This window comes from Scyliorhinus canicula, chromosome 1, assembly GCF_902713615.1.
Source record: "Scyliorhinus canicula chromosome 1, sScyCan1.1, whole genome shotgun sequence".
Classification (NCBI taxonomy): Eukaryota; Metazoa; Chordata; class Chondrichthyes; order Carcharhiniformes; family Scyliorhinidae; genus Scyliorhinus; species Scyliorhinus canicula.
In genome coordinates, this window is record NC_052146.1 from 287,414,553 (window position 1) to 287,440,633 (window position 26,081).

General features: G+C 41.6%; 1 protein-coding gene across 1 annotated transcript in view; it reads left to right on the forward strand.

The window, feature by feature from the left end:
* The window catches only part of birc6 (baculoviral IAP repeat containing 6), a 312,870-nt gene that overhangs the window by 278,332 nt on the left and 8,457 nt on the right, over positions 1-26,081 (forward strand). The window contains 6 exon segments of the mRNA XM_038814802.1: positions 2,567-2,712; positions 3,823-3,933; positions 10,232-10,449; positions 11,637-11,798; positions 13,965-14,042; positions 18,339-18,527. Coding sequence (XP_038670730.1) covers positions 2,567-2,712; positions 3,823-3,933; positions 10,232-10,449; positions 11,637-11,798; positions 13,965-14,042; positions 18,339-18,527 — 904 coding nt within the window.

The following is a 26,081-nucleotide window of genomic DNA, read 5'->3' on the forward strand; positions in this document are numbered from 1 at the left end:
TGAAGGATTTTTAAAAAAAATTTGGAGTACCCAATTATTTTGTTTTCCAATTAAGGGGCAATTTAATAATCTTTGTCATAAGTAGGCTTACATTAACACTGCAATGAAGTTGCTGTGAAAAGCCCCTAATCGCCACATTCCAGCACCTATTCGGGTACACATGGTGAGAATTCAGAATGTCCAATTCACCTGACATCACGTCTTTCAGGAATGTGCAAACTCCACACGGACAGTGACCCGGGGCCGGGATCGAACCTGGGTCCTGGGCGCTGTGAGACAGCAGTGCTAACCACGGTGCCATCGTGCCGCCAATTCAGAGAGGGTTGGTGAGGGCAATGCAGTGTATATGAACTTCCTAAAGGCATTTGATAAAATGCCACAATACATTTGCCAGCATAGTTGAAATCCATGGAACCAAAGAGAGAATGCCAGCATGAAAATAAAGCAGACCGAGTACCGGGAAACAGAGAATGGTGGTGAACGGCTGTTTTGCAGATTTGTGCACAATGCACAGATAGGCTCAGTACCAGAACACTACTTTTCTTCATTGAATATTAATGATTTGCACTTAACTGTACAGGTCACAAAACTTAGAAGTATTCTGAACTGGGGGGGGAGATAATGATAGACTTCAGGGGGCTAGTGAATAGGCAGACACGTATCTTATGAAAGTTAGTGCAGAGAAGTGTGAAATGATGCATTTGGTAGGGAGAATGCGGAGAGGCAACCTAAAGAATACAATTCTAAAAGGTGCTGGAACAGAGAGGCATTGGGATATATTTGCACAAGCAGAAATTGTTTAAAAAGGCACACTAGATGCTAGGCTTTATAAGGGAAGGCCTATAGTACAAGAGTGTTATGTGGAACCTCTAAAACACTGGCTTAGCCTCAAATGGATTTTTGTGTTTGATTTTGGGCTCCATTCCCTATGAAGGAAGTGATGGTATTGGAGAGGGTGCAGAAAGTTATGAGAATAGTTCCAGGGATAAGCGACTTCAGATAGATTGGAAAGTCGGGGTTGTTCTCTTTGGAGAAGAGAAGATTGAAAGCAGATTTGATCTAGGTGTTCAAAACCCTGAGTTGTCTCAGAAGAAATAATTCCCATTGCAGGACGGGTCAAGAACCAGAGGACACAGTTTTTAAAGTGGTTGATAAAAGAAAAAAAGGCTAGATGAGAAAAGGTGTTTTTAATGCAGGGCGGCACGGCCGCACAATGGTGAGCACTATTGCTTCACAGCGCCAGGATCCCAGGTTCGATTCCTGGCTTGGGTCACTGTCTGTGCGGAGTCTGCACGTTCTCCCCTTGTCTGCGTGGGTTTCCTCCGGGTGCTCCGGTTTCCTCCCACATGTCCCAAAAGACGTGCTGTTGGGTAATGTGGACATTCTGAATTCCGTCCTCTGTGTACCCGAACAGGCACTTGAATGTGGCGACTAGGGCCTTTTCACAGACTTCATTGCAGTGTTAATGTAAGCCTACTTGTGACAATAAAGATTATTATTATTATTAGAATCTGGAATGCACTGCCTGAGTGAGTGGTGGAGGAAGATTCCATGGTGGCTTTTGAAAGAGGGAATTGGTTATGCACTTTGAAGAGAAGAAAATTGCAGGTATACAAGGAATAGAGCTCTGGGTGAGGTCTACGAGGACTATTGCCAGACAGCGAACTGGCATAAACCAATGGACTCCAAGGCCTCCTGTGTTGTAATCATTCTTCGAAGTACGTTTGCGCAGCACTCTTATCAGAATCATTCACTAGACACTGGCTTATAGCTGAATTAATATGTGTCATAATTAACCCCAAAATCTTGGACCCTTGAAACCAAGCTTCTATAAGGATACAAATTCCAACAAAAGTAGAGGATGAAATTGCCAGCACTAGTATCAGCTGTGAAAAAATGATATTGGAGGAAAGAGAATAGAAGCTAAACTGTTTGTGCCAGTGAAGGTGTTCTACAGTTTAAATTCTGTGTAGTGTTTTGTGAAATTGAAGTGCCTCCAAACACTGCACACAGTGAATTTCTTTGAAGAGCAGTTACTGTTAATGTTTAATGGGACTGCAGCCCATTTATATTCCCAGCAGATACATTGGGATTATCAGGCGAGTTGTCTTTAGTTTTAATAAAAGCATTATTGTTTTCTGCCAACTAAAATCTCTCTTCCAGAAATGATGGGAATAATAGTCTGATCATTTGGGAGTCTGCTTACCTATACATGTAATGCCACAGTTTTCAAAACACAACAAGCTTGAAACAAGAAAATGCCTGTCTGAATGTTGAAAATCTTTGACGTTTCATTAATTCACTACTTATGCAGGACTCTGTTGACAAAGACCTGATGAATAGTGGTGTATGTAGAATATTGGATACTGAGAATGATGATTGCTGCATTGAAATGGGTCAACTTTTACAATGGAAATATCTCATGTAGTGGATTAGCTTTTGGGCTGTGGAGATGCTATTTGACAGCCGTACTATTGCTTATGATCTCACCAATGCATGTGTATTGAGAAAATTGGATGGACAATTTCTATAAGACCCACTAAACATTACACTTTGGTTCTGACAGATCTAAGAAAGATAAAAGCAAAGCTGGGTCCAAGAGCGATGCAGCAGAAGCAGAATCTGAGGGACTAACGCTGCTTGTACCTGACATCCAGCAAACTGCAGAGATTGTCCAATTGGCCACAACCAGCCTGCGACAGGCAGCGCAAGGTATGGCTCTCGACTTTAATGGTGTACATTTGCAATGCAACTTGTTTGACAATAGTTAGATTGATTTGAACACCTAAGCTTTAGTATTAAAAAGAAAACCTTGCATTATTATTTTTTTTGTGGGAATATTATTTCTGTCATATTTCAACCTGCTGCTCGCTGTAGAAATGTCATTTTGCACAACTGGGAAATGTGCATCGTGTACCCTCATTTTGATTTGCTGCTTAACCACAAAACTGCTCACTTTGGCCACTATCTTTAGCAGAAACTTGTGTTCTCTCTTTCTGTCCCTCCCCTCGAGCCATAAACCGGAGGCCTCTCAAATCCAATGACAATCCAATTTCTGCTGGCAATTGAACTCTGCAGACTTGCAAAGAAACCTGTTATATAAGTCTGTACTTCAATTGCATTTAACAGACTGCACCATTTTATAAGTTTCATTGTCCTCAATTCCGTTCTGCACAGCAATTCATTTTAAATGAGTAATATTAGTGTTAACAGTTGGTTTATCTCTCCCATGCTTTCTATGTGGGTTTTGACTGCCCTCCACCCTCTAAACTGAATTACATCAGTGGGCTGTGGATCACTATCATCTAGTTAATGTACAAGTTCTGCAACAACAACCTGTATTTTATATTCTGTGTAAAATACCTCACAGCTGAGCCAGATCCTGTCTGCATGCAGTTACAGAAATGGCGGTGGTGATCAGGAGCAGAAATTCCAAGGATGCTGTGGCAAAACTGTCAAGCCTCCGTACCAGCTGACATCCATGAACTCCAAACACATGACCAAACTAAAGAAAATAAAGAACTTGCATTTTTATGGCAATTAGGGCACGTTTTGGCCCATTGTTTCAGAATTGTGCAGGCTATTTATATTTGCAGTGCAGAAACAGGCCTTCAGCCTAACTGAACTGTGTCGCCATTTGTGCTCCACATGAGTCTCTCTTCACCCCTGTTATTCCAACCCCCTCTGTATCCTTCTGTTCCATCATCCCTCATGTGCTTATCCAGCTTCCCCTTATTTAAGTCACTGAGGGGGGCCTATTCAAAGATCTCAGTCCTAAATTAGATTTGCTCCAATGTTTATTATCTGATCCTTTTGTTTCAGAAAAGAAAATTGCAGAATCAACAAAGAAAGCTATGACAAGACCGAGGCCGTTAGCAGTCACGCGCTCTCTAGAAGAAAAATATGTAGCTGCCATGAAAAAACTGCAATTTGGTAAGTTTCATTTGACACACGACATGTAAAATAGGATGCATAGAATTTCCTATGTAGTATGCTTTATTTAATTGAAGCTGTATTTGTGCTATTCCCCCAACGGCTTACTGAGCACATATAAAATTCCTGCCTCCTCAGTCGCTCAGTGATCAAACATAACTAGATAATAATAATCGCTTATTGCCACAAGTAGGCTTGAATGAAGTTACTGTGAAAAGCCCCTAGTCGCCACATTCCGGCGCCTGTTCGGAGAGGCCGGTACGGGAATTGAACCCGCGCTGCTGGCATTGTTCTGCATTACAAGTCGGCTGTTTAGCCCACAGTGCTGAACCAGCCCCATTGATATTGATGTTGTGTCAGCACTGTAGGGTCGGTGGCAAAACATACTCCCCAGGTTCCATCTGTTGACTACCATCCAGGAGGTGTGCGGGCAATATTCGAACTGCACTGTCACAGCATCAATCCACCTGAATGGCTTTTTGAATGAGAACCTGAAGGGCTATTGAAAACTACAGAATTTTTAAATTTTAGCTTTAGATGGTTGTTGCCTTCAGGGGGAGAGGAACAGGGAGATTTAAACAAAGCCCAGAAATTCTGCTTCATCTTTTTAATAGTGAATGGAATTCTCTACATCATACTCATTTGGGGCATTGCATTTTAGATTTATTGCTTGAATTTATATTTGGTTACAAATTCAACATTCTGAAAGGCTGTTAAGTCGGTAAAAAATTTCACTGCCTGACCTTTAAGCTACCCATCGACCGTATACGTATTTGGCAATGTCCCTTCTAAGTTGTGTAATTGCATAGCAATCTGGAACACACCACACAGTACAACAAAGAAAAATTAGAAAAAAAACGAATAATCACTATAAATGGTAAGCATCTTTACAACTTATTCTGTGTTTGAGCATAGTTTGTGTTTTTTTTGGAGCACGTTAGGGGCATTTCGGGCGTGATTCTCCAAAATGGAGACTAAGTGTTCGCGCTGTCGTGAACGCTGTCGCATTTCACGACGGCGCGAAACGGGCGCGGGGCCCCATAGGGGGCCAGCACGCGCTGGAGCGGTTTGCGCTGCTCCAGTCTCCCTTCCCAGCGCCAAATGGGTGCCGTGCCAACCCGCGCATGCGCAGGGGACTTCTTCAGTGTGCCGGCCCGAGGCAACATGGCGTGGGGGTTCAGGGGCTGGCCGCGCAACAAAGTAGGCCCGAGGGGCAGAGGCTGGCCCGCCGATCGGTGGGTCCCGATCGCGGGCCAGACCCTATCGGAGGCCCCCACCCGGTGAAGGAACGCTTTTCCCTGTCCCACAGGCCGCCCTCTCGACGCTATGCGCAGAGTTCCCGCCAGCTGCGAGCAGGGGTGAACGGCGCCAGCGGGACTCTGCAGTTTCCGCACAGCTGCTCGGCCCATCCGGGCTGGAGAATTGGCGGCCCGGCCGCAGATAGCAGCCCACGTTTGGTGCCGCACCAAATGCGCAGGCGCCAATGATGCCGATTCTCCGCACCTCGGAGAATCGCTCGCCGGCGTCGGGGTGGCGTGGTGCGGCTGCAGCAATTCACCGACCCAGTGCGGGGCTGGGAGAATCGTGCCCTTCATCTTTCTGATGAATAAAAGCTAGTCATCTGTAGACCATGTTTACACTGGGAATTATTTTTTACTTTGTGCGTTTAAAAATCATGTGATTGTTTCAAAATAGGTAGAAAACCTTGCTGTGTTTTGAGAAAATGATTCTTCAGAGTAAGTGCCAGATAATGAAATAAATGTCAAACATCTGAACAGTGAGAAAATAAAATTAAAATATTGAGAGTGGTTACAAAGCAGTGATTAATCGACTGCTCTTTAAAGCAGCTGACACAGTTTTCCTTCCCCTACCATCAAGACATCGAAATAATTATTACTGTCCAAATCCTTATTGTACCCTGAAGAACATGGCACAGGCAGTAAAAGGCTGGCAGTATTTAGAACATCTTGGCTGAGTACGCAGAATTCGCTTCCATTTATTATGGTGCATTAAATGTTCATCCACCAGTGTTTCCCACCGTGTACCTAACCACGTTAGATCTGTAGTCAAAGGAAGTTTTTTTCTGCAGCAGATCAGCCTGGTGTATACGTGATCCTGAGCTCGCTGAAGAGGGCTTTAAAATGTGCAGCCTAATCTTTGTCAGTGCAGATCTGATACTATAAACAGATTTGTGACAACATGCTAATTTCTGAAGATTGATTAATGTTACAAAAATTGTGCCCCCCGAGGAGATTGCCAAAATGAGATGGACCGTATTTCTTTTCTACTCAAACTTGTGGATGACTTATTTGATATATTTCATAATTACGTTGTATTGGTCCTAGTTCTTGCCAATAATGCTGTTTTAACAGGTTGTTAGGGGAGTACATGAGAGCAGCTTCAATTCGGGGGCTTAATAGGGTAGATATTGAGATGTTAATTTCCCTGGCTGGGGAATCAAGAACTCTGGGGCACAGTCTTGGGATAAGGGTCGATCATTTGGGACTGAGATGAGAAATTTCTTCATTCAAAGGATTGAAAATCTTTGGAATCCTCGAACCCAGAGGGTTGTGGGTGCACCGCCATTGAGTATATTTAATTTAATAATCTTTATTGTCAAAAGTAGGCTTACATTGCAATGAAGTTACTGTGGAAAAACCCCTAGTCGCCACATTCCAGCGCCTTTTTGGGTGCACTGAGGGAGAATTCGGAATGTCCAATTTAACTAACAAGCACGTCTTTTGGGACTTGTGGGAGGAAACAGGAGCACCCAGAGGAAACCCACGCAGACACAGGGAGAACGTGCAGACTCCACACTGACAGTGACCCAAGCCAGGAATCGAACCTGGGACCCTGGAGCTGTGAAGCAACAGTGCTACCCACTGTGCTACCGTGCTGCCCATTGCTACTGCGCCACCCATTTATGGCTGAGATGGACAGATATTTGGCTCGACAGGTCACATGGTCTACTCCTGCACCTATTTCTAATGTTCTTGTATAGATTGATTCTTTATTGTAGTTATTCTTTTGTTGCACCTGATCATCATTCAACACACTCATATCTGAGATTTGAAACTTGTGTCGAAGTGTTGTGGGTATATATGCATTTGATCCTCTATATCCTATTATTCTGTGCCACATACATGTTGAATTTGCATATCATCATTTGATGCATCTCTAGCTCTGCTTAGCTAGCGTTGAATGGTCTTTGTTGCCTCTACCAGCAACTATTCCAATGCTCTCTTATCTTAAACCCCACCTTCCTTAAACTTTAAAACCCTGCCAATCATGTCTTAATCTGATACAAAGTCCCATTGAACCGTCGCCCCCAATCTCGCTGACCTATGTTGGCTCCAGACTACCAAAGTCTCAATTTTAGAAAAAAACCCAGTAATAATTCTCACCCTCATGTTTTAAATTCCTCCACAGCTTTGAGCAGGACAGTAGTACAGTGGCTAGCACTGTGGCTTCATAATGCCAGGGTCCCAGGTTCGATTCCCCGCTGGGTCACTGTCTGTGCGGAGTTTGCACGCTCTCCCCGTGCCTGCATGGTTTTCCTCGCGCAGTCCAAAGAATGCAGGTTAGGTGGACTGGCCATGCTAAATTGCCCTTAGTGCCCAAAAAGGTTGGGAGGGGTTATTGGGTTACGGCAATAGGGTGGAAGTGAGGGCTGAAGTGGGTTGGTGCAGACTCAATGGGCCGAATGGCCTCCTACTGCACTCTTATGTTCTATGTCCTCCCCTGCCTCTAAACGCCTCCATCCTACAACTGTGCAAGAAATCTGTTCTTCCGTCTCTGGTCACTTGTGCATACTCCACTCCCTTTGCCTCATGTTGACAGCAGTGCCTTGAGGCCTAACATCTGGAATTCCCTACTTAAACCTCTCCACTTCTCTTTCCAACGTGAAGAAGTTCCTTGAAACCTACCTAGTAGCTCCTTGTTTGGCTCGGAATCAATTCTTGTCCAATTACACTCCTGTGAAGTGTGTTAAGGGTGCAATATAAATAAAAATTGTTGATATTTTACCTGTGCAGTGAGGTGGAATTTGGCTTGCCTTTCTCCAGCTGTAATCTCATTGGGCAAAATATTAAGTTTCTTTCTCAACCCAGCAACTGGTCGGATGTAGTTCAGTTTCATATCATTATGATTCAGATAGATAGAAATTATATTTTTTGTATTCATTTAAGATTAACAACACAGCCTATCTTTCCCAATGACTTAAATCTGTTGTGAAAATTTGCTAAAGGTGTAATGAGAAAATTGGCACCTTGGGAAAAACCATTCACTAAAAACCACTCTATTCAGGCAAATTGTTTTATGTAGTACAAGCACCCATATAATGTAATGTTTTAATGAACAGGTATTTTGAATTCTCCCTCTGAGTACCCGAACAGGCATATAGTCTGGCGACTAGGGGATTTTCACAGTAACTCCATTGCAGTGCAGTGTAAGCCTAGTTGTGACACTAATACAGATTAATTAATTAATTTTGTGTGAGCATATGAAGGATGCGTCTAATAAGCATTTGGATTTTCTCAACTTCTCATAAATGAGATTTATGCAATCATAACTTCATGGAAGTTCATCTGATCTGTGATTCAAGTTGTAGTAAAACAGGAAATAGGAGTGGGAATTGGCCTTTCTACCCATCAAGCCTGTTCTACCATTCAGCTAGATCATGGCTGATCATCTTTTTCAATGCTATTTTCCCATATTCCTAGATGCCTTTAATATCTAGAAATCTCTACGGCGCTGAGGACCCGGGTTTGAATCCCGCCCCTAAGTCACTGTCCCTGTCGAGTTTGGATGTTTCACCCCCAGAACCCAAAGATGTGCAGGTTAGGTGAATTGGCCACACTAAATTGCTTGTTAATTGGGAAAAAAAAATAATTGGGTACTCTAAGTTTTTTTTTAAATCTAGAGAAATCTCAATCTGTGTCCTGTATATACTCTGTGACCCCTCTGAGGTAGAGAATGCCAAAGGTTCATCACACGAGTAAAGAAATTCCTCATCTCAGTCCTCAACTGTCTATCTCTTACTCTGATATTGTGTACCCTGGTTCTAGACGCTGCCACCCAATCACGGGAAATATCCTTCCTACACCTTGGCGTTGAGAAATAATGCTTAAAGTGAACATAATGGGAAAAGCTGGAATGTACAATGTTTTATTTTTAAACCCCTGAACTCGAAATATGTACCCAGTGATGATCCTTTATTTTTACACCCATTGGCTGTAATGTTCTAATCCAAATTATTTGAAACATTTTCAACCCAATTGTGTTGGACCTATAGCGCAAAGCTTTTTTTTTAAATTTAGAGTACCCAATTTTTTTTTTCCAATTAAGGTAGAATTTAGCATGGCCAATCCATCTAACCTGCACATCTTTTGGGTTGTGGGGGCGAAACCCACACAGACACGGGGAGAATGTGCAAACTCCACACGGACAGTGACCCAGGGCCGGGATTCAAACCCATGTCCTCAACGCTGTAGGTGGCAAGGCTAACCACTGTGCCACTGTGCTGCCCTCTACAGCACAAAGCTAACGAGTTGGTATGAAACTGAGCTACCTGGAGATACCATGACTCGGGTTGCTATGCAAAGTGAATGGAATTGGTATTTCAAAGCTGTTCTCCTGCTTATGGCAATATTGTGCGAGAGCTAGAGAAACCCGTGTTTCTTGCTGGTATTCGTATCCAAATGTGGAAGTTTCTCCATTTCCTATTTCTCAATCAGTTGATTATAGAATGCATCCAAAGTGCATTGTTAGGATTATGCATGTGTAAATAGTAAGTCATAAATCTAGAAACTTAACCATTGTATTCTAGCACTGAACCCCATTTGTGTTTATGGACGGTAGCAATTTTGAGTGAAGGTCTACTAGTTTTCTAGAAATGCCAGTGTTAAGTCAATGATTTCCATTTGAATTTGTGAATTGAAGTGATTCTGAATCTGATGATCCTAATGATCGAACCGGATATGTATGCTGAATGAAAAAAAAGATTAGGATTATTACATAGATTTCAAGACTTTGGCCTTTGTCATGTTAGTAAAACATTAAAGATGTATAGAAGAAATGGAAAATATATGGCACAGAAGGAGGCCATTTGGCCCATCGAATCTGTGCCAGGCACAAAAGCCTCATCTCACTTTCCAGCTCTTGGTCTATAACCTTGTAGGTTACAGCATTTCCAAGTGAATATCCATGTATTTCTGCTCATTTCATCTGTTAGGTATGTTCTGAATCCAAAACGTAATCTCACATTTATTCCTGTACTTAATTGTGTTTTACTTTTTAGATACTGCTGAGATGGTCACAGAAGATGATGATGGAAAATTGGTCTTTAAAGTAAATTACCATTACATGTCTCAGGTGAAGAATGCTAGTGATGCTAACAGTGCTGCCAGAGCTAGACGCCTTGCCCAGGAAGCTGTCACACTCTCAACATCTCTGCCTCTTTCCTCTTCATCCAGTGTGTTTGTGCGCTGTGATGAGGAGAGATTGGATATCATGAAGGTAAATGCAAAATAATGAAGCAAAAATAGCTATGACGTGCAGACGATGAGCTGGCTGGTCTCTCTGCACCATAGACTTTCTATGAGCTTTACCCAATAAATGGGTAAATCCCCTAGGAGTAAATTTTGCTGCAAGTTTATTCAAAATGTTAATTGTTCATTATGAACCATTCATGTATTTGAAAATAATGAATGATGATTGTACTATCGAAAGAGACTTTGAACAACATGCCGAGCTTTTATGACTGAGAAAGCACATCTGCATCAGTGACTCTAGGCCACACTCTCGCACCTTTGTTACCAGCTGCAGATGGACATTTGGTAACTAGTCACCTGCTTGCTCTCTTGGCCAGAGCATTTGTTGCATGTGGTGACTTAAACTAAGGCTGAGGGAGTGTTACATTAAATGACTTGCAATAAATAAAAATAAACATTATTTTGCATTAAGTTTGAAGGTTTGTTTTCACTTTCCATTTATTATTGAATTCCTAATCAGAGCAAAAGCCAAAATGTTTTTAAAGGTAAATAAAACATTAACTTCAAACTGTGGTGGACTAAGCTTTGTAACCATCTGGTACTGGCACATTGAGCCACACCATTTATATGAAAATCCACAAAATCTAATTTACTCCATTTTAGATCCCCAAAAAATCCTTATTCGATCTTCTTTCCTATATGAAATCCAACTGCTTTTCACAGTGTTTGTGAAAAGTATGGAACTGGACATGATGAAAGATCTGATTTTAGAAATTCCTGCATATTGGGTTTTTGTTAGCAATTGGATACATTATGATCAGTTTATGGAGCTGTTATAAATCAGGTTTATGACTGCACGGAGGCATGGTGATTAGCACTACTGCCTCATGGCACCAAGGACCTGGGGTCGACCCCGGCCCTGGATCACTGTCCGTCTGGAGTTTGCACATTCTCTCTTTGCCTGCATGGGTATCACCCCCACAACCCAAAGATGTGCAGGGTAGGTGAATTGGCCATGCTAAATTGTCCCTTAATTGGAAAATAATGAATAGAGTACTCTAAATTTATAAAGAAAAAAAATGAATCGGGTCTATGTAGTCATCTCCTTGCATACGCATACATCAGCTTTCTTTTAAACTTTATACGGTAAACTGCCAATGATTATAGCAGAATGAGTGTATGTTTTTGATTATTCTTTCCTCCTCCCTTCAGGTTCTAATCACAGGACCATCCGATACACCTTATGCAAATGGCTGTTTTGAATTTGATGTATATTTTCCCCAAGATTATCCAAATTCCCCTCCACTTGTAAACCTGGAAACCACGGGAGGGCACAGTGTACGATTTAACCCAAACCTTTACAATGATGGAAAGGTAAGGAAAAACATTGTAGGTTATTTGTTTTCAAGTAAAGCTGGATTTGTTCGGAAATCCTGAAGAGGGATCTTTTACTTTGTACAGCAAAGATAAGCTTGTACGTACATGAATTTACTCTGTGTAAGGTAATACTGTGAAATCTACTTAAAAGGCCAGGTTTTAGGATTAAGAAAGCATGTGAGTTACCAAGTAACAAAATTATTTTATTGACTAAATCTGTAATGAAGAAAAGGATGGCATCATTGAAGTCAATTTTTAGTATCTGGCTTTTAGAAATATGTGAAAGGAATGCATAAAATGATTTTTTTAATGATTTGTATTCCAAATGTAGAAACTGCATTTTGTGGTAATAGGTTTTTGCAGTTTTGGGTCAATTTTTACTGGCATCTTTCTCACTAATTCAAGTTAGTTGCGACAGCAACACAAGGGGAAGAAGGATTAGATCACTGATGTCTGGATATTCTTCATACACAAAGCGCGGAAATGAATCAAAGCATAAGGGGTCACATCACCGGCTGGAGAACCAACAAGCGCCCTCTGTCACTTCCTTTGGTCCACCATATTAAATGTTAATCAGGCACTTATCTGGACAGTGGTGGGCCTTCCCTGGGATGAAGAAATCCACCTACTCCATCCCCAAGAGTTGCCAGTCAATCGGAGGCCAGCATCTGTCTGTTACAGTGCACCCACCAGCGACCCAGCATCAGTGAGGGACCCAAGACACAGATCACTGAGGCAGGATGGGAACGTGTGAGGGTGGAGAGGGGTCGGCAGCAAGTGCAAAGGTGTGGCTTTCAGTGGCCCTGCCTCCTTTCTGAAGCAGAGTCCCTTGATTAAGTAGTGCCTGACAACAAGGGAACCTATAAGCATACTTATTAATTTATTTTTAATTTAGAGTACCCAATTCATTCCCCCCCCCCCCCCCCCCCCAATTAAGAGGCAATTTAGTATGGCCAATCTACCTATCCTGCACATCTTTGGGTTGTGGGGGTGAGACCCACACTGATACTGGGCGAATTTGCAAACGCCACGGACAGTGACCCAGAGCCGGGATCGGATATGGGTCCTCAGTGCTGTGCGGCAGCATTGCTAATGCCTGTAAGCATACCTGACAGGTAAGAAAGCAGTGGGGTCCCTACCCAACACACTCTCATCCGATTAAATGCCTCTCCGCCTCTAAACGTGTTTTGGAGGGGGCATTAAATTCCAACCAAAGAAATCAATGTTTAAAATGGACACCTGGAAAATGTGCAGGTGGCATAAACCTTGAAGGAATTTAAGGATCTGTTGGATTAAATAATAGAGGAAGGGTGGCACAATGGCTAGCACTACTGCTTCACAGTGCCAGGTATCCAGGTTTGATTCCAACCTTCGGTGGCTGTGTGGATTTTGCACGTTCATCCCGTGTCTGTGTCTGGATTTCCTCCGGTGCCCCCGTTGCATTCCACAGTCCAAAGATGTGCAGATTAGGTTTATTGGCCTTGCTAAATTGCCCCATATTATCCGAAAGGTTAGGTGGGATCGCAGCAATAGGGTGGGGTGTAGGTCTAGGTAGGGTGCTCTGTCAGAGGCTCGGTGCTGACTCGATGGACTGAATGACCTCCTTCTGCACTGTTGGGATTCTATAATTCTATGAATCCCTATGTTTTTTTCAGGTTGAAGTGCAATGAACAAAAAATAGGAATATGCCATTTGGCCCCTCAAGCCTTTCAACTCTTCTTTAATCTCAATTCCATGTCCGTTCTCCATATATCTTGCCTTTGTACTTCCCAATGGTTCTACATTCTTTGCCCTACCAGTGGGAATTATTCTTCATTATTTTAAACTGCGCGGTTGTAACAACTCTTAAAACTTGCGGCATCAAGGAACCAATTTTCAATTTCAACCTAAGATTACCTACATTCATAGCTAAGGTAGTCACATGGTCTTCCACATTGGCACTTATTGGTCAATTTCATTCTGTGTTGCTGATGCAAGATGACACTCGAGCTGTAGAATTCAAAAATCATCAAAAATAATGTGCTGTTTGTTGGATGAATCAGTGGCCAGTTGCTTACAGAATATGTTGATGTGAAATTCTGCAAAGTCCCATAGAATCCTTGCACACTTATATTTACACATTATTCATGTCTCTGACTCTGGTATGACGTTCCTTTTTTCCAGGTCTGTTTAAGCATTCTCAACACCTGGCATGGAAGACCAGAGGAGAAGTGGAATCCTCAAACATCTAGTTTTTTGCAAGTAAGCAGAGGGTACTTGCTATCCATTTAGGGTGGAATAGTCTTAGAAAAGCAAACAAATTCTTAAATCTAATGACGAAGAGTCCGATTGAACTCAAAACAAAATGAATTCTGTTTCTCACTCCACAGATGCTGGCAGACTTGCAGAATATTTCCAGCATTTTCTGTTTTTATTTCAGATTCCCAGCATCCACAATATTTTGCTGTAATTAAAATCTAATGATGTTGTTCATCCTGTCAGCAGCATGTGTTAACATTTCAGGAAATGCAGAATTTTGACAACTTGTACTTGTGCAAATTTAATTTGCTCAGTGTTGCCAAATGTTATACGTCCAAGTGCCTTGTCCCTGTAGAGGTGCACAGAACGAAAATTTGAGAGATAAATTGTGTGAGATTTGGTACAAGAGGTATTGTTTTAAAATCTCAGGATTTATATTTCACTATTTTTTTCGAATTAAAAAGTAACAACTTGAGTGGATGTTTTTTTCCACAATACATTGGATACTAGTGTATCTCATGGGCCAAATCTGGAACTAATTCAATTAATTCACAGCATGTAACTAATGTTATTATAAGATTTGGACTCCAACACGGAACAAAAACTTGATTTTTTAAATTGCTGCCCCCATTTTTTTTGACACCCTGCATGAAATACTTCACAGCTTTTTCATAATGTTGACCTTGAAAGAACTTTGATGCCGTTTGCTAGTTTTACAGAGGCTAGGAAGAGCTGTCATTTTCTAATCCTTGCAAGTCTACAGCAGCCCATTGTTGAAAGAAGTTGATTGAACATTTTGTGACTATCCATGAAACTGAGCGGAATATTGGAATTGGGGGGTCACATACTGGCCTTCATTCAAATTTGGTTTATTATTAATGTCAGCCTTTGTCCTATAGTTGTATAGTTTACTTGCGTCTTAACAATTCAACCCCTTCAACAAAAAAAATTACCTGCTTTTAGAAATTATGAACTCACAAGTTTAGGCTGAGCCTTTTCTGAAGATTCTGAAACTTATGTCGCAGAGTTTTAATATAGAAGTGTAATTTCTTGACCCAAGACTTTTCAACAATGTACCTACAAGGGAAACTGATTTAAGAAGAGCATCTAGGTTGTTATTCACATTGTGAAACTAGGGAATTTATCTGCATCATTTGGCATCCAGTACAGTTTGCCTAACTCTGGCCAACTTGGAAATCTTAATGATGCTTGGTGCAGAGGACTTGTTATTTTGTTCCTGGGCTCTGGACAACACTGGTGATCCTTCATTTACTATCAGTATGACATTTGACCTTGGAAGTGCTGGGTCAAGAATTATGATGCAATCTGCTAGTTTTGTAATAATTAGAAGTAGCTTCAGCTTTCTTATCTAATGTAGCTGATTGAATTATTTGAGGAAGTGACAGAAGCAGTCGAAAGGGAATGTTTACTGATGTGGTTTATTTGAACTGCAGGAGGGATTCCACATAAGAGACTGTTAGCTAAAATTGAAGTTCATGAAATTGAAGACAAATAATTGACCTGTTTAGGAGATTGGTTAGGGAGTAGGGGTAATGGTGATTTACTCCAATTTGAAAGAAGATTAGTGCCCCATGTGAATCTCTTGGGGCCTCAGCTATTCATTCTTTTTATTAATGACTTGGATAACAATTAGAGAGTTGTTCAACTTGGGACAAAATGCTGTAAATCTGAAATAAACCTACATTCTTGAAATACTCAGCACGTCTTACGGCATCTGTGAAGAAAGAATCCGAGCTAATGTTTCAGTTTGGTGACCCTTCATCAGAAAGACAGGTACTATATAAAGTACTGTAGCTGTGAGCGTAAAAATGCGAAGATAGATTGACAAAGTAAGTAAGAGGGTGAAACTGACAGTTTAACACCAATAATTGTTGGGTGTCATGGTGCCACAGTGGTTAACACAACTGCCTCACAGTGCCTGGGTTCCGGGTTCAATTCCTGACATGGGTCACTGTCTGTGTGGAGTTTGTACGTTCTCCCCCATCTACGTGGGTTTCCTCCGGGTGCTCCGGTTTCCTCCCACAGTCCAAAGATGTGCAGGTTAGGTGGATTGACCATGCTAAATTGCCCCTTCATATCCAAAAAGGTTAGGTGGGATTACTGGGTTACGGGGATAGGGTGGGGCAAACTCAAAGGGCTGAATGGCTTCCTGCACTAGGAATTCTATGAAGTGTGAGGTCATTCATTTTGGACCAAAAGGGATAGCACCAAGCATTATTTAAATAGTGAAAATCTAGGAATGGTGGCAGTCCAGAGATTTATGGGATTTATGTACACACCATCAAAATGCAGTAGTCAGATACAAAAAAATAATTTTAAACAAATGGAATGTTATCCTTCATAATTAGAGGGTGGGGTATAAAGGGAGGTAGGTTTTTTTCCAGCTATATCAAACCCTTGTTAGGTCGCACCTGGAATACTATGCACACCCCATCTGAGAAAGATACGCCCCTCTTGTAAGGAGTGCAGTGGATGCACTAAAATGTCACCAGGGTTCCAAGGGTTGGATTGGGGAGAGATTGCATAAACTAGGCATTTGTTACCTGCAACATGGAAGGTTAGTGGGTGATTTGATTCGGGTTTTTAGGATTTTGGAAGGAACTTAAGGTTGATAGAAAAGTTTTCTGCTGCTGAGGAAATTATGACAAAACTTGAAAAGGTGGCTCAGTGGTTAGCACTGTTACCTCATAGCGCCGAGGACCCAGATCCGATCCTGGGTCACTGTCAGTGTGGAGTTTGCACATTCTCCCCATGTCTGCGTAGGCCTGATTCTTCCCCCCCCCCCCCCCCCCCCCCCCAACCCAAAAGATGCAGCGTAGGTGGATTGGCCATGCTAAATTGTCCCTTAATTGGAACAATTAAAATAAAAGAAAATCAACGCCTGCCCATTCAGAGGAAAAATTCAGAAACTCTTCTTCACACAACATAACAATTTGCATTTATATTACCTCTTTAACACGAGGGTGGGAGCAGGGTGGAACTTGCTCTCTTAAAATGAAGTAGATGCTTGCTTAATTCATAATCTAGGTTTTTTCTGGAAAAAGGTAGAAAAAGATATGGATCCAAGGCAGGAATAGAGGTACCGATGAACCAAGATCACATTGAATGATAGAATGGGTTCAATCAAGGAGCTGATTGGCCTACTCGTATTCCTGTGTCCGTACCAAATTGCCCCCATCTCTGGTTGGTCTATCTTCCTGCTGGAGCAGGATGTACCAAGGATTGGTGCTGGAAATGTCTGGGATTATTAACTTGTAGATTTGATTTTGTATCTGCTGTTTATTTTTGACAATTCTGTGGGACAGCTCTCCCTACTTGGTCACCAGTCCCTAGATATTGAACAGAGCCTTCCCTGCTCCATTGATGTGAAATGTTGGCAAGATCTGTCTGATTATTCATTGAGCTTTGTAGCAAATAGTTTCACAATGGAGTGGTTTACTCGGTCACCTCATAGATTACAGCAGAATTTATGTTTTCCAGCACTCCACCACTGGAACTCTCTATTAACCACAATTCTGTGTCAGTGGGATCTGTTTTTTGACTCGCCAGTAGCTATAGGTGGCCTGTTCCCTCACTCTCTAGTCCCAGCTTCCCACTACTCTGCAGCACCACCTTCCCTTCAGCGCCATTCACTCAATTTCTGCGTGCCCTTCTGAGACCTCAAGACACATGTAATCATCCTGGAGCTTTCTCATTGGGTGAAAACGCAGAAAATCTACCTTCCATTTCAGTTAATTGGCATACATTGATTAACAGATACCTCCCGTTCCTGGAGCATGCTGGTTAGCACCAATTTTCCTGCATTAAGACTCAGCCATCTAATGTGGTACTGGGCTTTCAAATGTCAGACTGAGAACTTTTTGAAGGGCACCAGTGAATCATTGCCTTTTTCTGGCAATTCGGAGATACTCATGATTATTTTTATGATACTCCTGGATAAATTGCCAGGTGTAAATTCAATTTCACGACTTTACAAGATGAACGTTGAAATATCTGCATCTGGTTTGGAATTTTTAAAAGTCCCGATTTATCGAAAGGTATTTACTCAAAATTCTACACGGTTTTAAAAATAATGGTTGCATAATAATTACTTTACTGGTACTTTAAATGACACAAGTGAATAAAAATGGTCCCCTTATAAGATTTTCCTCACCGTGGCAATTTACATAAACTGACGAAAATGCTAAAAATTTATTTTCTTTTTCTCTTTACATGCAGCCGAGTTAGTTCTTGCCCAAACCCCAGTAATCAAAATGTGAAACCTCTCTTTTGTTACAGGTGCTAGTGTCAATCCAGTCTTTGATACTGGTGGCGGAGCCTTATTTTAATGAACCTGGCTACGAGAGGTCAAGGGGAACACCCAGTGGCACCCAGAGTTCCAGAGAGTACGATGGAAATATAAGACAAGCAACCGTCAAGTGGGCCATGCTTGAACAAATAAGAAACCCCTCGCCATGCTTTAAAGAGGTATGTTTCATTTAAACTTTGGGCAGGCAGTGATCTAAAATTGATGCTTGAAATTGTAAATGTTGAAAATGCAGTGAAATATTTTTTCAAAGCTTGGGAAGTTCTTTGTGTAATGTGCTATTTTATTTCAAAGACCATTTGCTTCGCAAGCAGATGGCAACATACTGTAAGGTGTCTGTCATACTATAATTGAAAAGGAGGGGGGGGGGCACATTACAAATTTATTTATCTAAAGTTCTTTCTACAAAACAAATCATTTTTTTGGGGGTTCTTTTTTGCAAGTCGTCACCACCCTGTTAATCCATTTACAGCCTTTCACTTCCTTAGATTTGATGTAGAATTTAGCCAAAGTACTTAGAATAATGGAAGAATGCAATAGATAGAGGCACATTTAACCATTGTAGCTGGGCTGATTCTTTGAAAGAGTAATCAATTTCGTTCTACTTCCCTGCTTTCTCCTGTATAGTCCTGCAGAGTTTTTCCACTTAAAGTATTTACCCAATTCCTCATCTTTTGCCATCTTTTTCGGATTGCCATCTTTTTCAGATTGTATGTTCCAGATCACAATAACTTTTAAAAAAAATTTAGAGTGCCCAATTCATTTTTTCCAATTAAGGGGCAATTTAGCGTGGCCAATCCACCTACCCTGCACATCTTTTGGGTTGTGGGGGCAAAACCCACGCAAACACGGGGAGAATGTGCAAACTCCACACGGACAATGACCCAGAGCTGGGATCGAGCCTGGGACCTCGGTGCCGTGAGGCAGCAGGGCTATCCCACTGCGCCACCATGCTGCCTGCCAGATCACAATAACTGACTATATTTTTTTAAATGTCATTTAAAACCTGTCTCCCATCTATTTGTTATGTTAATATGATTTTCATGCTCATCATTGCTTCTCTTTGTATTCTGGATTAAATTACAATAAAGAAACTGACCATCATGAAAGATAATGTTGCTTCAATTTTGCAGGAGTGCTATTAAGGGAAATTGGAATTAAAACACTTCCTGTGGTGTTTCTTTTTGACTGTTGATGAAATTAAGAGATGCTGGCCTCAACAGGTTCATTGATTTACTCCAGCATTGATGCATTTACCAAGCATTACGTCAGTGGATTTGGTCCCAGTGCCAGACCATCACATTTGAACCATGGAATTGTTAGTGCAGAAGGAGGCTATTTTGCCCATCAAGTCTGCACCGACCCTCTGAAAGAGCATCCTACCTTTTATTTATTTTAATTTTTCCAATTAAGAGGCAATTTAAAGTGGGCAATCCACCTACCCTGCGTATCTTTTGGGTTGTGGGGGTGAGACCCACGCAGACATGGGGAGAATGAAAAGCACCCTACCTGTCTTGTTATGCTCTTGGCGTAGCATAAGCTGCTTCCTTGATGTTCACTCTGACAAAGGAAGGTTCAGACGTGGAGATAACTTCAACACGTTTATAAAACTATTTACAATTCTCCGACTCTCCTGTTAATCCTTCTATAGCTACTCAGACTGACAAACCAGTCTGCTACAATCCACGTGGTGGGTTTGATGTTGAATCAACCCTGTGTACTCAGTGTCTCCACTGGAAAGAGGAAGATCATGTGTGCTGTGTCCTTTATATATGGGTTGGTGTAATGCCCCCTGTGGTAGTGTCACCTCTGTGTGTATCGTGAATGCCCATTGGTCGTGTCCTATCTTACTGACTTATTGGTTGAGTGTCTGTGTGTCATGTCTTTGGTGCTCCCTCTTGTGTCTAGCTAATGTACGTGTACTTACATTAACCCCTTGTGTATCTACAGTGATGCATATCACCACACTACCTAGGCCCACTCCCCGCTCTATCCCCGTAACTCCACCTAACCTGCACATCTTTGGACAGTGGGAAGAAACCCGAGTAACTGGAGCAAACCCACCCAGCCATGGGGAGGAAGTGCAAACTCCACACAGTTACCCAAGGCTGGAATTGAACCCGGGTCCCTGGTACTGTGAGGCAATAGTGCTAATCACTCTGTCACCCTGTATCTACTGGGCATAGTGGTTAGCACTGCTGCCTCACAATGCCAGGGTTCAATTCTAGTCTTGGGTAACTGTGGCGTTTGCACTTTCTCCCCATGTCTGCGGGTGCTCTGGTTTCCCCTCTCAGTCCAAGGATGTGTAGGTTAGGTGGATTGGCCATGATAAAAGTGCCCCTTAGTGTAGGGATGTACAGGTTAGGTGGGGTTATGGGGATAGGGCATTGGAGTGGGCCTGGGTAGGTTTCTGTTTCAGAGGGTCGGTATAGACTTGATGGGCCGAATGGCCCCCTTCTACATTCTAGAGATTGTATAACACACATTTGGAGAGAGCTGCCCATAAAATTAGATCAGGAGAAATTCATATTTATGAATACAATTTCAGACTCTCAGTTTTTAAAATAATGCTGTTTAAGATACAGCATAGGGCAATATCATGTTTTGAAGCAATGATACCCTGGGTGAAATTTAATCAAGAATAGTGGTGTGGGAAACATGACAACCTGGCCCATTTCATTGTGGGAGAAGGTACAAGTCAGTCTCCCAGTAGTGGGAAAACCTCCAGTATTTAATTGGCAGAATAGGCCAATGTGGGGAATCTTGTCCGTTCATGGCGGGACGTTGTCTAGGCTCATTCAACCAGTTGACATCAATTATCCCCGAGTACACTAGAATTTAGTGATGGCTCTGATGAAATGCAAATGGCACATTTTTCTCATGCCTCCTGCTGTGGAGTTTCCACTGTTAAGGACACTTTGAGCAACCCGGCATCAGGAGGGGGTTTCCCAAAAGACTTTCTGCCGACCACACAATTGTGCAAAGTTGTGTATGTATTTTATTGCAGGTGTGATGCCAGGTATTATAGGCCATACATCCCAGTGATTGGTTGATTGAATCAAACAGTGCGTTCCTTTGGTTATTTGTATGATACAGACTCGACACTACTCAATCAACCTGTGCTTGCAAATCCCAAAACAAAATGTCTGCTGTTAGGTATGATATTGTGCTTGGGCAGCACTTGTTTAACAATCCTGAGTGTGCTCATAGCTACATACACAGCCAATTTAAGATAATCAGTTGAGCTTGGGCTTGCTTATGCTCGTTGGAAGCAACCTACATTCAAGAAGAAGAATAAGTTCAAACCTTGTGCATTTTGTAAACTACCTGAGAGCTTCAGGAGTCCATAATTCCCTGGTGCTTTCTCCATTGCAATGCCTCTGCCAATCAGAATTGACTTGGCAAGCCAATCCGCACTCTTTTCTCCTGTAGTATGAATTGTTGTGATTGTTTGAAATTAGGTATTCTCATATTTGTCCTGATGAGTGCTAGACTAAAGCTTTAGCAATATGTTTCCCTCTTCAGCAATATTATACTTGCCAAAAGACCACCTCCAATTTCCATGTGCTTTTCAAAATAGATGGTTTAGACATTAATCACTAAATTGGATCTGCTTAAATTTCTGTTTAGAAGGACATGCCAAGTGATGTAATGATCGCAAGTTTGGTAATTACATTGTCACTACTAGTCATCTGTTAAAGATAAAATATTACATATGTAGAAGGCTAGTTTGAACCAAGCCAAATACAATACAGGCCTATAAATGTAGTTAATTTGTATTGTCTGTGTACCAACGGTGCAATCAATTATATTGTGTTGAAGACTGGATTTTTGTATAATAAGACTTGGCTAATATAGAAAGATTTTATGCTAGCTTGTTCAGTGTTCTCTAAATATGTGCCTGGTTTAGGATAGTCATTATGTTGACTATGTTTATAAATTTTCCAATTAAGAGGCAATTTAGCGTGGCCAATCCACCTACCCTGCACATCTTTGGGTTGTGGGGGGTGAGACCCACGCAGACATGGTGAGACTGTGCAAACGCCACACTGACAGTGGCCTGGAGCCGGGATCAAACCCAGGTGCTTGGCGCTGTGAGGCAACAGTGCTAACCACTGCACCACCGTGCCACTCTATGTTGATTCTGTTCAATATATTTCTTTTTTAAAACCGGGATTTTTTTTTGGTTGAGAATTGACCGATTTATAGCAAATCAACAAAATTGATTTGTTCATGTTTAAATTAAAGGTGAAGTGAAACTGTTTAGTATACCACAGAGACCTGGTTCAAGATGGTTGCTAGGTTAATTTACTTAAGTGTAAAAAGGTAAGATAATAGCACCATTGAGTTATTGTCACGCATGGCATTGTAGCAAAGTGATGAATCTGTGGGTGTATGCTGAACAGTGCTCACTCAGTTACAATTCAGATGACAAAAAGCTTTAAGGAGAAAATGGCAATACCACATGTGTCAAATGTTTTCAATTGTCCTTTACAATTTTAATTTAGTTACGTTTTTGAAGGGTTTTTTTTCTAACTTGCTTAGTTTACAGATGCCAGATTGTAACCTGCTCCAAGAATAGAAAATTGGGAAAATTTAAACCTACAAAACCATAATCAAGGTCTAAAGTGCTTACAGAAACAAATAATTATTCACATCTTCAGTCAAAAAATGTTAATCATAGACAATGTTTTAGTGCCCCTTTTCCCATCCTACTCTGCACCTTTTCCATTCCATCACCCCACACACGCATTTTAATTCCATTTGTATGCATAGAGTACATTTCGTAATGTTCCCTCATCTCTGTAGATACTGATTCTTTATGGCTTGCCTGGTATCCATCCTATCAAGCCCCCTAGGGACCTTATGGTTCGATAAGATCACCTCTTATTCTCCTAAACTCCAATGAGTTTAGGCACAAGCTATTAAATCTTTTTTCATAAAATTAGCCCTTCATCCCAAAACAGTAGATACCAAAATGCATATTCAATTTCAGATGGCACAATACCAAGTTTTGTTTTCAGTCAGTTTACGTAAGAGTAATGTACCCTTCATGCTTTCTTGATGGTGACCTTTTGCTGATCCCTTTTCTCAGTGCCCCAAATGCTGCTAATGTCCAGATCAGTTTCCTGCATATTTAATTTTTCAAGAGCACTTGGATAGTTAAAGCCACCATGTATAATGATATATGTGCCTCCCCTGCCCTGACACTGCTATACCTGACAATACAATGCCCCCTTTACTATACCTGACAATACAATGCACCCTTTAGTATACCTGACAATACAATGCCCCTTTAGTATGCTATTCCAGCAAAGTAACCAAGGCGGATAAAACTACTCATTGGAGTCCAACACTAAAAGTATGATAGAGGGGAGAGCAGCACATTGAAGTCACTTTTGGTAAGTAACCTGCCCCATCGTCTAGAAACACCTATGTGGCTGGTTTAATAAAATCTATCACATGCTGAAACTGATTCATGAAGGCCCCACCTTCTCAACCTTGCCTCTCGTCTGAGGTGTGGTGATCCTCGTGTTAAATCATCACCAGTCAGCTCCTTCCCTCAAAGAGGAAAGCAGCCTATGGTCATCTGGATTTATGGCAACTTTACCGGAAACTGAGCACCTTTCTTTGCCTCGCGCACCCACCCCCCCCCCCCCCCCCCCCCCCGCAAACCTAAACCAATGAGCATTGTTTTCCACTATTTTTGATCATATGTCCAGTCTTATGCTTTCAAATGTGTACAACATGAGCTTGTGATATCAAGGCTACAGCTTTGACTTTGTAACATTTTGCCACTTGGGGAGAGAGGGAACTATCCTCGGTAGATTTGAGAATGGTCACAAGATTGTCCACTCTTTAGTCTGTCTAGCCCACTGAGCTGGTTTAGCTCAGTAGGCTAGACAGCTGGTTTGTAATGCAGAACAAGGCCAGCAGCGCGCATTCAATTCCCGTACCAGCTTACCCAAACAGGCACCGGAATGTGGCGACTAGGGGCTTTTCACAGTGACTTCATACTTGTGACAATAAAAGATTATTATTATTATTATTGTCTGAAAGATTAACTAACGATACCTTCCAATATGTGACAAAAGGCTTTGTGCCTCGAGCTGGAGAGGTGTGATTGGAGAATGAGTATTATGTAAGAGGTTTTTCTTGTTATGTCGTTTTTGAACCTCACTGAAGATTTCAGCTGAACAACTCAAAAGACATAGCTTTTTACCATATACAAGCACTGCACCAGGACAGAGATATTGTTATTGTCACCAGCAGTAAACTTTGAAAACAAATCTCCAGAGGGGAACACAAGCAAAGAAGAGTTTCTGAAGCCGCTGTTCTAGTCTGTACTGTTGCTTTGAAAGAAAGGAGTACATGTGGGGCTAAATCTCCAAATGGGAAAGTCAGCAAAAGAAATCTTACTTCTGCACTAGACCTTTAGTAATCCACCTTATTCACTGCATTAAAAAAAGTTAATGCCTGAACTTTTGTTTGTAGTTTCATGAAGAACTATTAGCCCTGTGGCATTATGAATGAAAGGTTTCTGATGCGTGAAATTAATTCTCTAATTGATTAATAAATGAAGTGAATTTGCTTATTGAGCCTTGCTGGATTTGAGGGGATGTCATTTGTGGTTGTAGTTTAATGGTAAATAATTTAATTGAATGAACTCCAGGTTGGGCGTGGACGTGCAGGAGCACCGCCTAATCAGCTAATGAAGATTTGAACAGTCTTTTTTGCAACCAAAAAACAGTTTTGTGGAGTTAATCTGCTTTATCATTTGACTGATTCCGAGCCACGAGGAATTTTGATCAGGAAAAAACATTAATCCAAAACTTAATTTGTAGGAACTTGTTTTCCTTTTTAAAACTTTCTCTTCCCTAATATATCAGAAAACAAACAGAGTTATTTTTTGGGGGGGGGGGGGGGGGGGGGGGGGGGGCGGTGTTGTTTCCAGCAGAGGTCAGCAGCCACCCTGTAGAGAAGGGGAAAGGTTTGCAGGAATTGTTTTTCCTCAACTCATGGCATGAAACCTGGGAATGGTTTTCCAGCCCATTGCTTCAGGCTGTAATGCACTGAACTGGAAGACTTGTAGAAATTTAGGTTTGATTTCTGTACAAGCGGTGTAATCTTTGAAGGTTTTAGTGGAACTAATGTACAGATACGCAAAATAATTCGGAAAAAGTAAATGTCTTCAAGTTCATAAATCACTGAACCATGCACATCCGGAAGAGCCAATGTCCGTGTTTGGTTTATTGTAATGGAATAACTTTAACGCGAATCAGTTAAAAGTGAAATAAGCGATGATGCTGAAATAGAGGGCTAAACAAAAGGGAAGCCTGTAATTGGCTAAAGCAGACCGATCACCAGAGGGTAATCCTTAGAGAAGAAAGAGATCATAATTGTTTAAATCAAACCTTGCCCGTTTGTTTAATTAAAACGTGCACCTCGCTAAACCAAAGGATGATTGCTACAGATCACGTGATTCATAAGTTGGCTACAGTTTCTAGAAATATCCAAAGGCTGTTACAGGACAAAAAGCTCAACCCTTGCTCATCCTTGTGGAATCTGATGCCCCTCATTGTGAGGACATATTACAATCTCAAAACCAAGGCCAGCAAACAATCTGTTTCCCCAGCCTGGTGAGAGCCATCAAAATCTGTTGTACCTGCAGCAATGCTAAGAGCCACCATCTATCACAAAGGTGAAGAATAGAG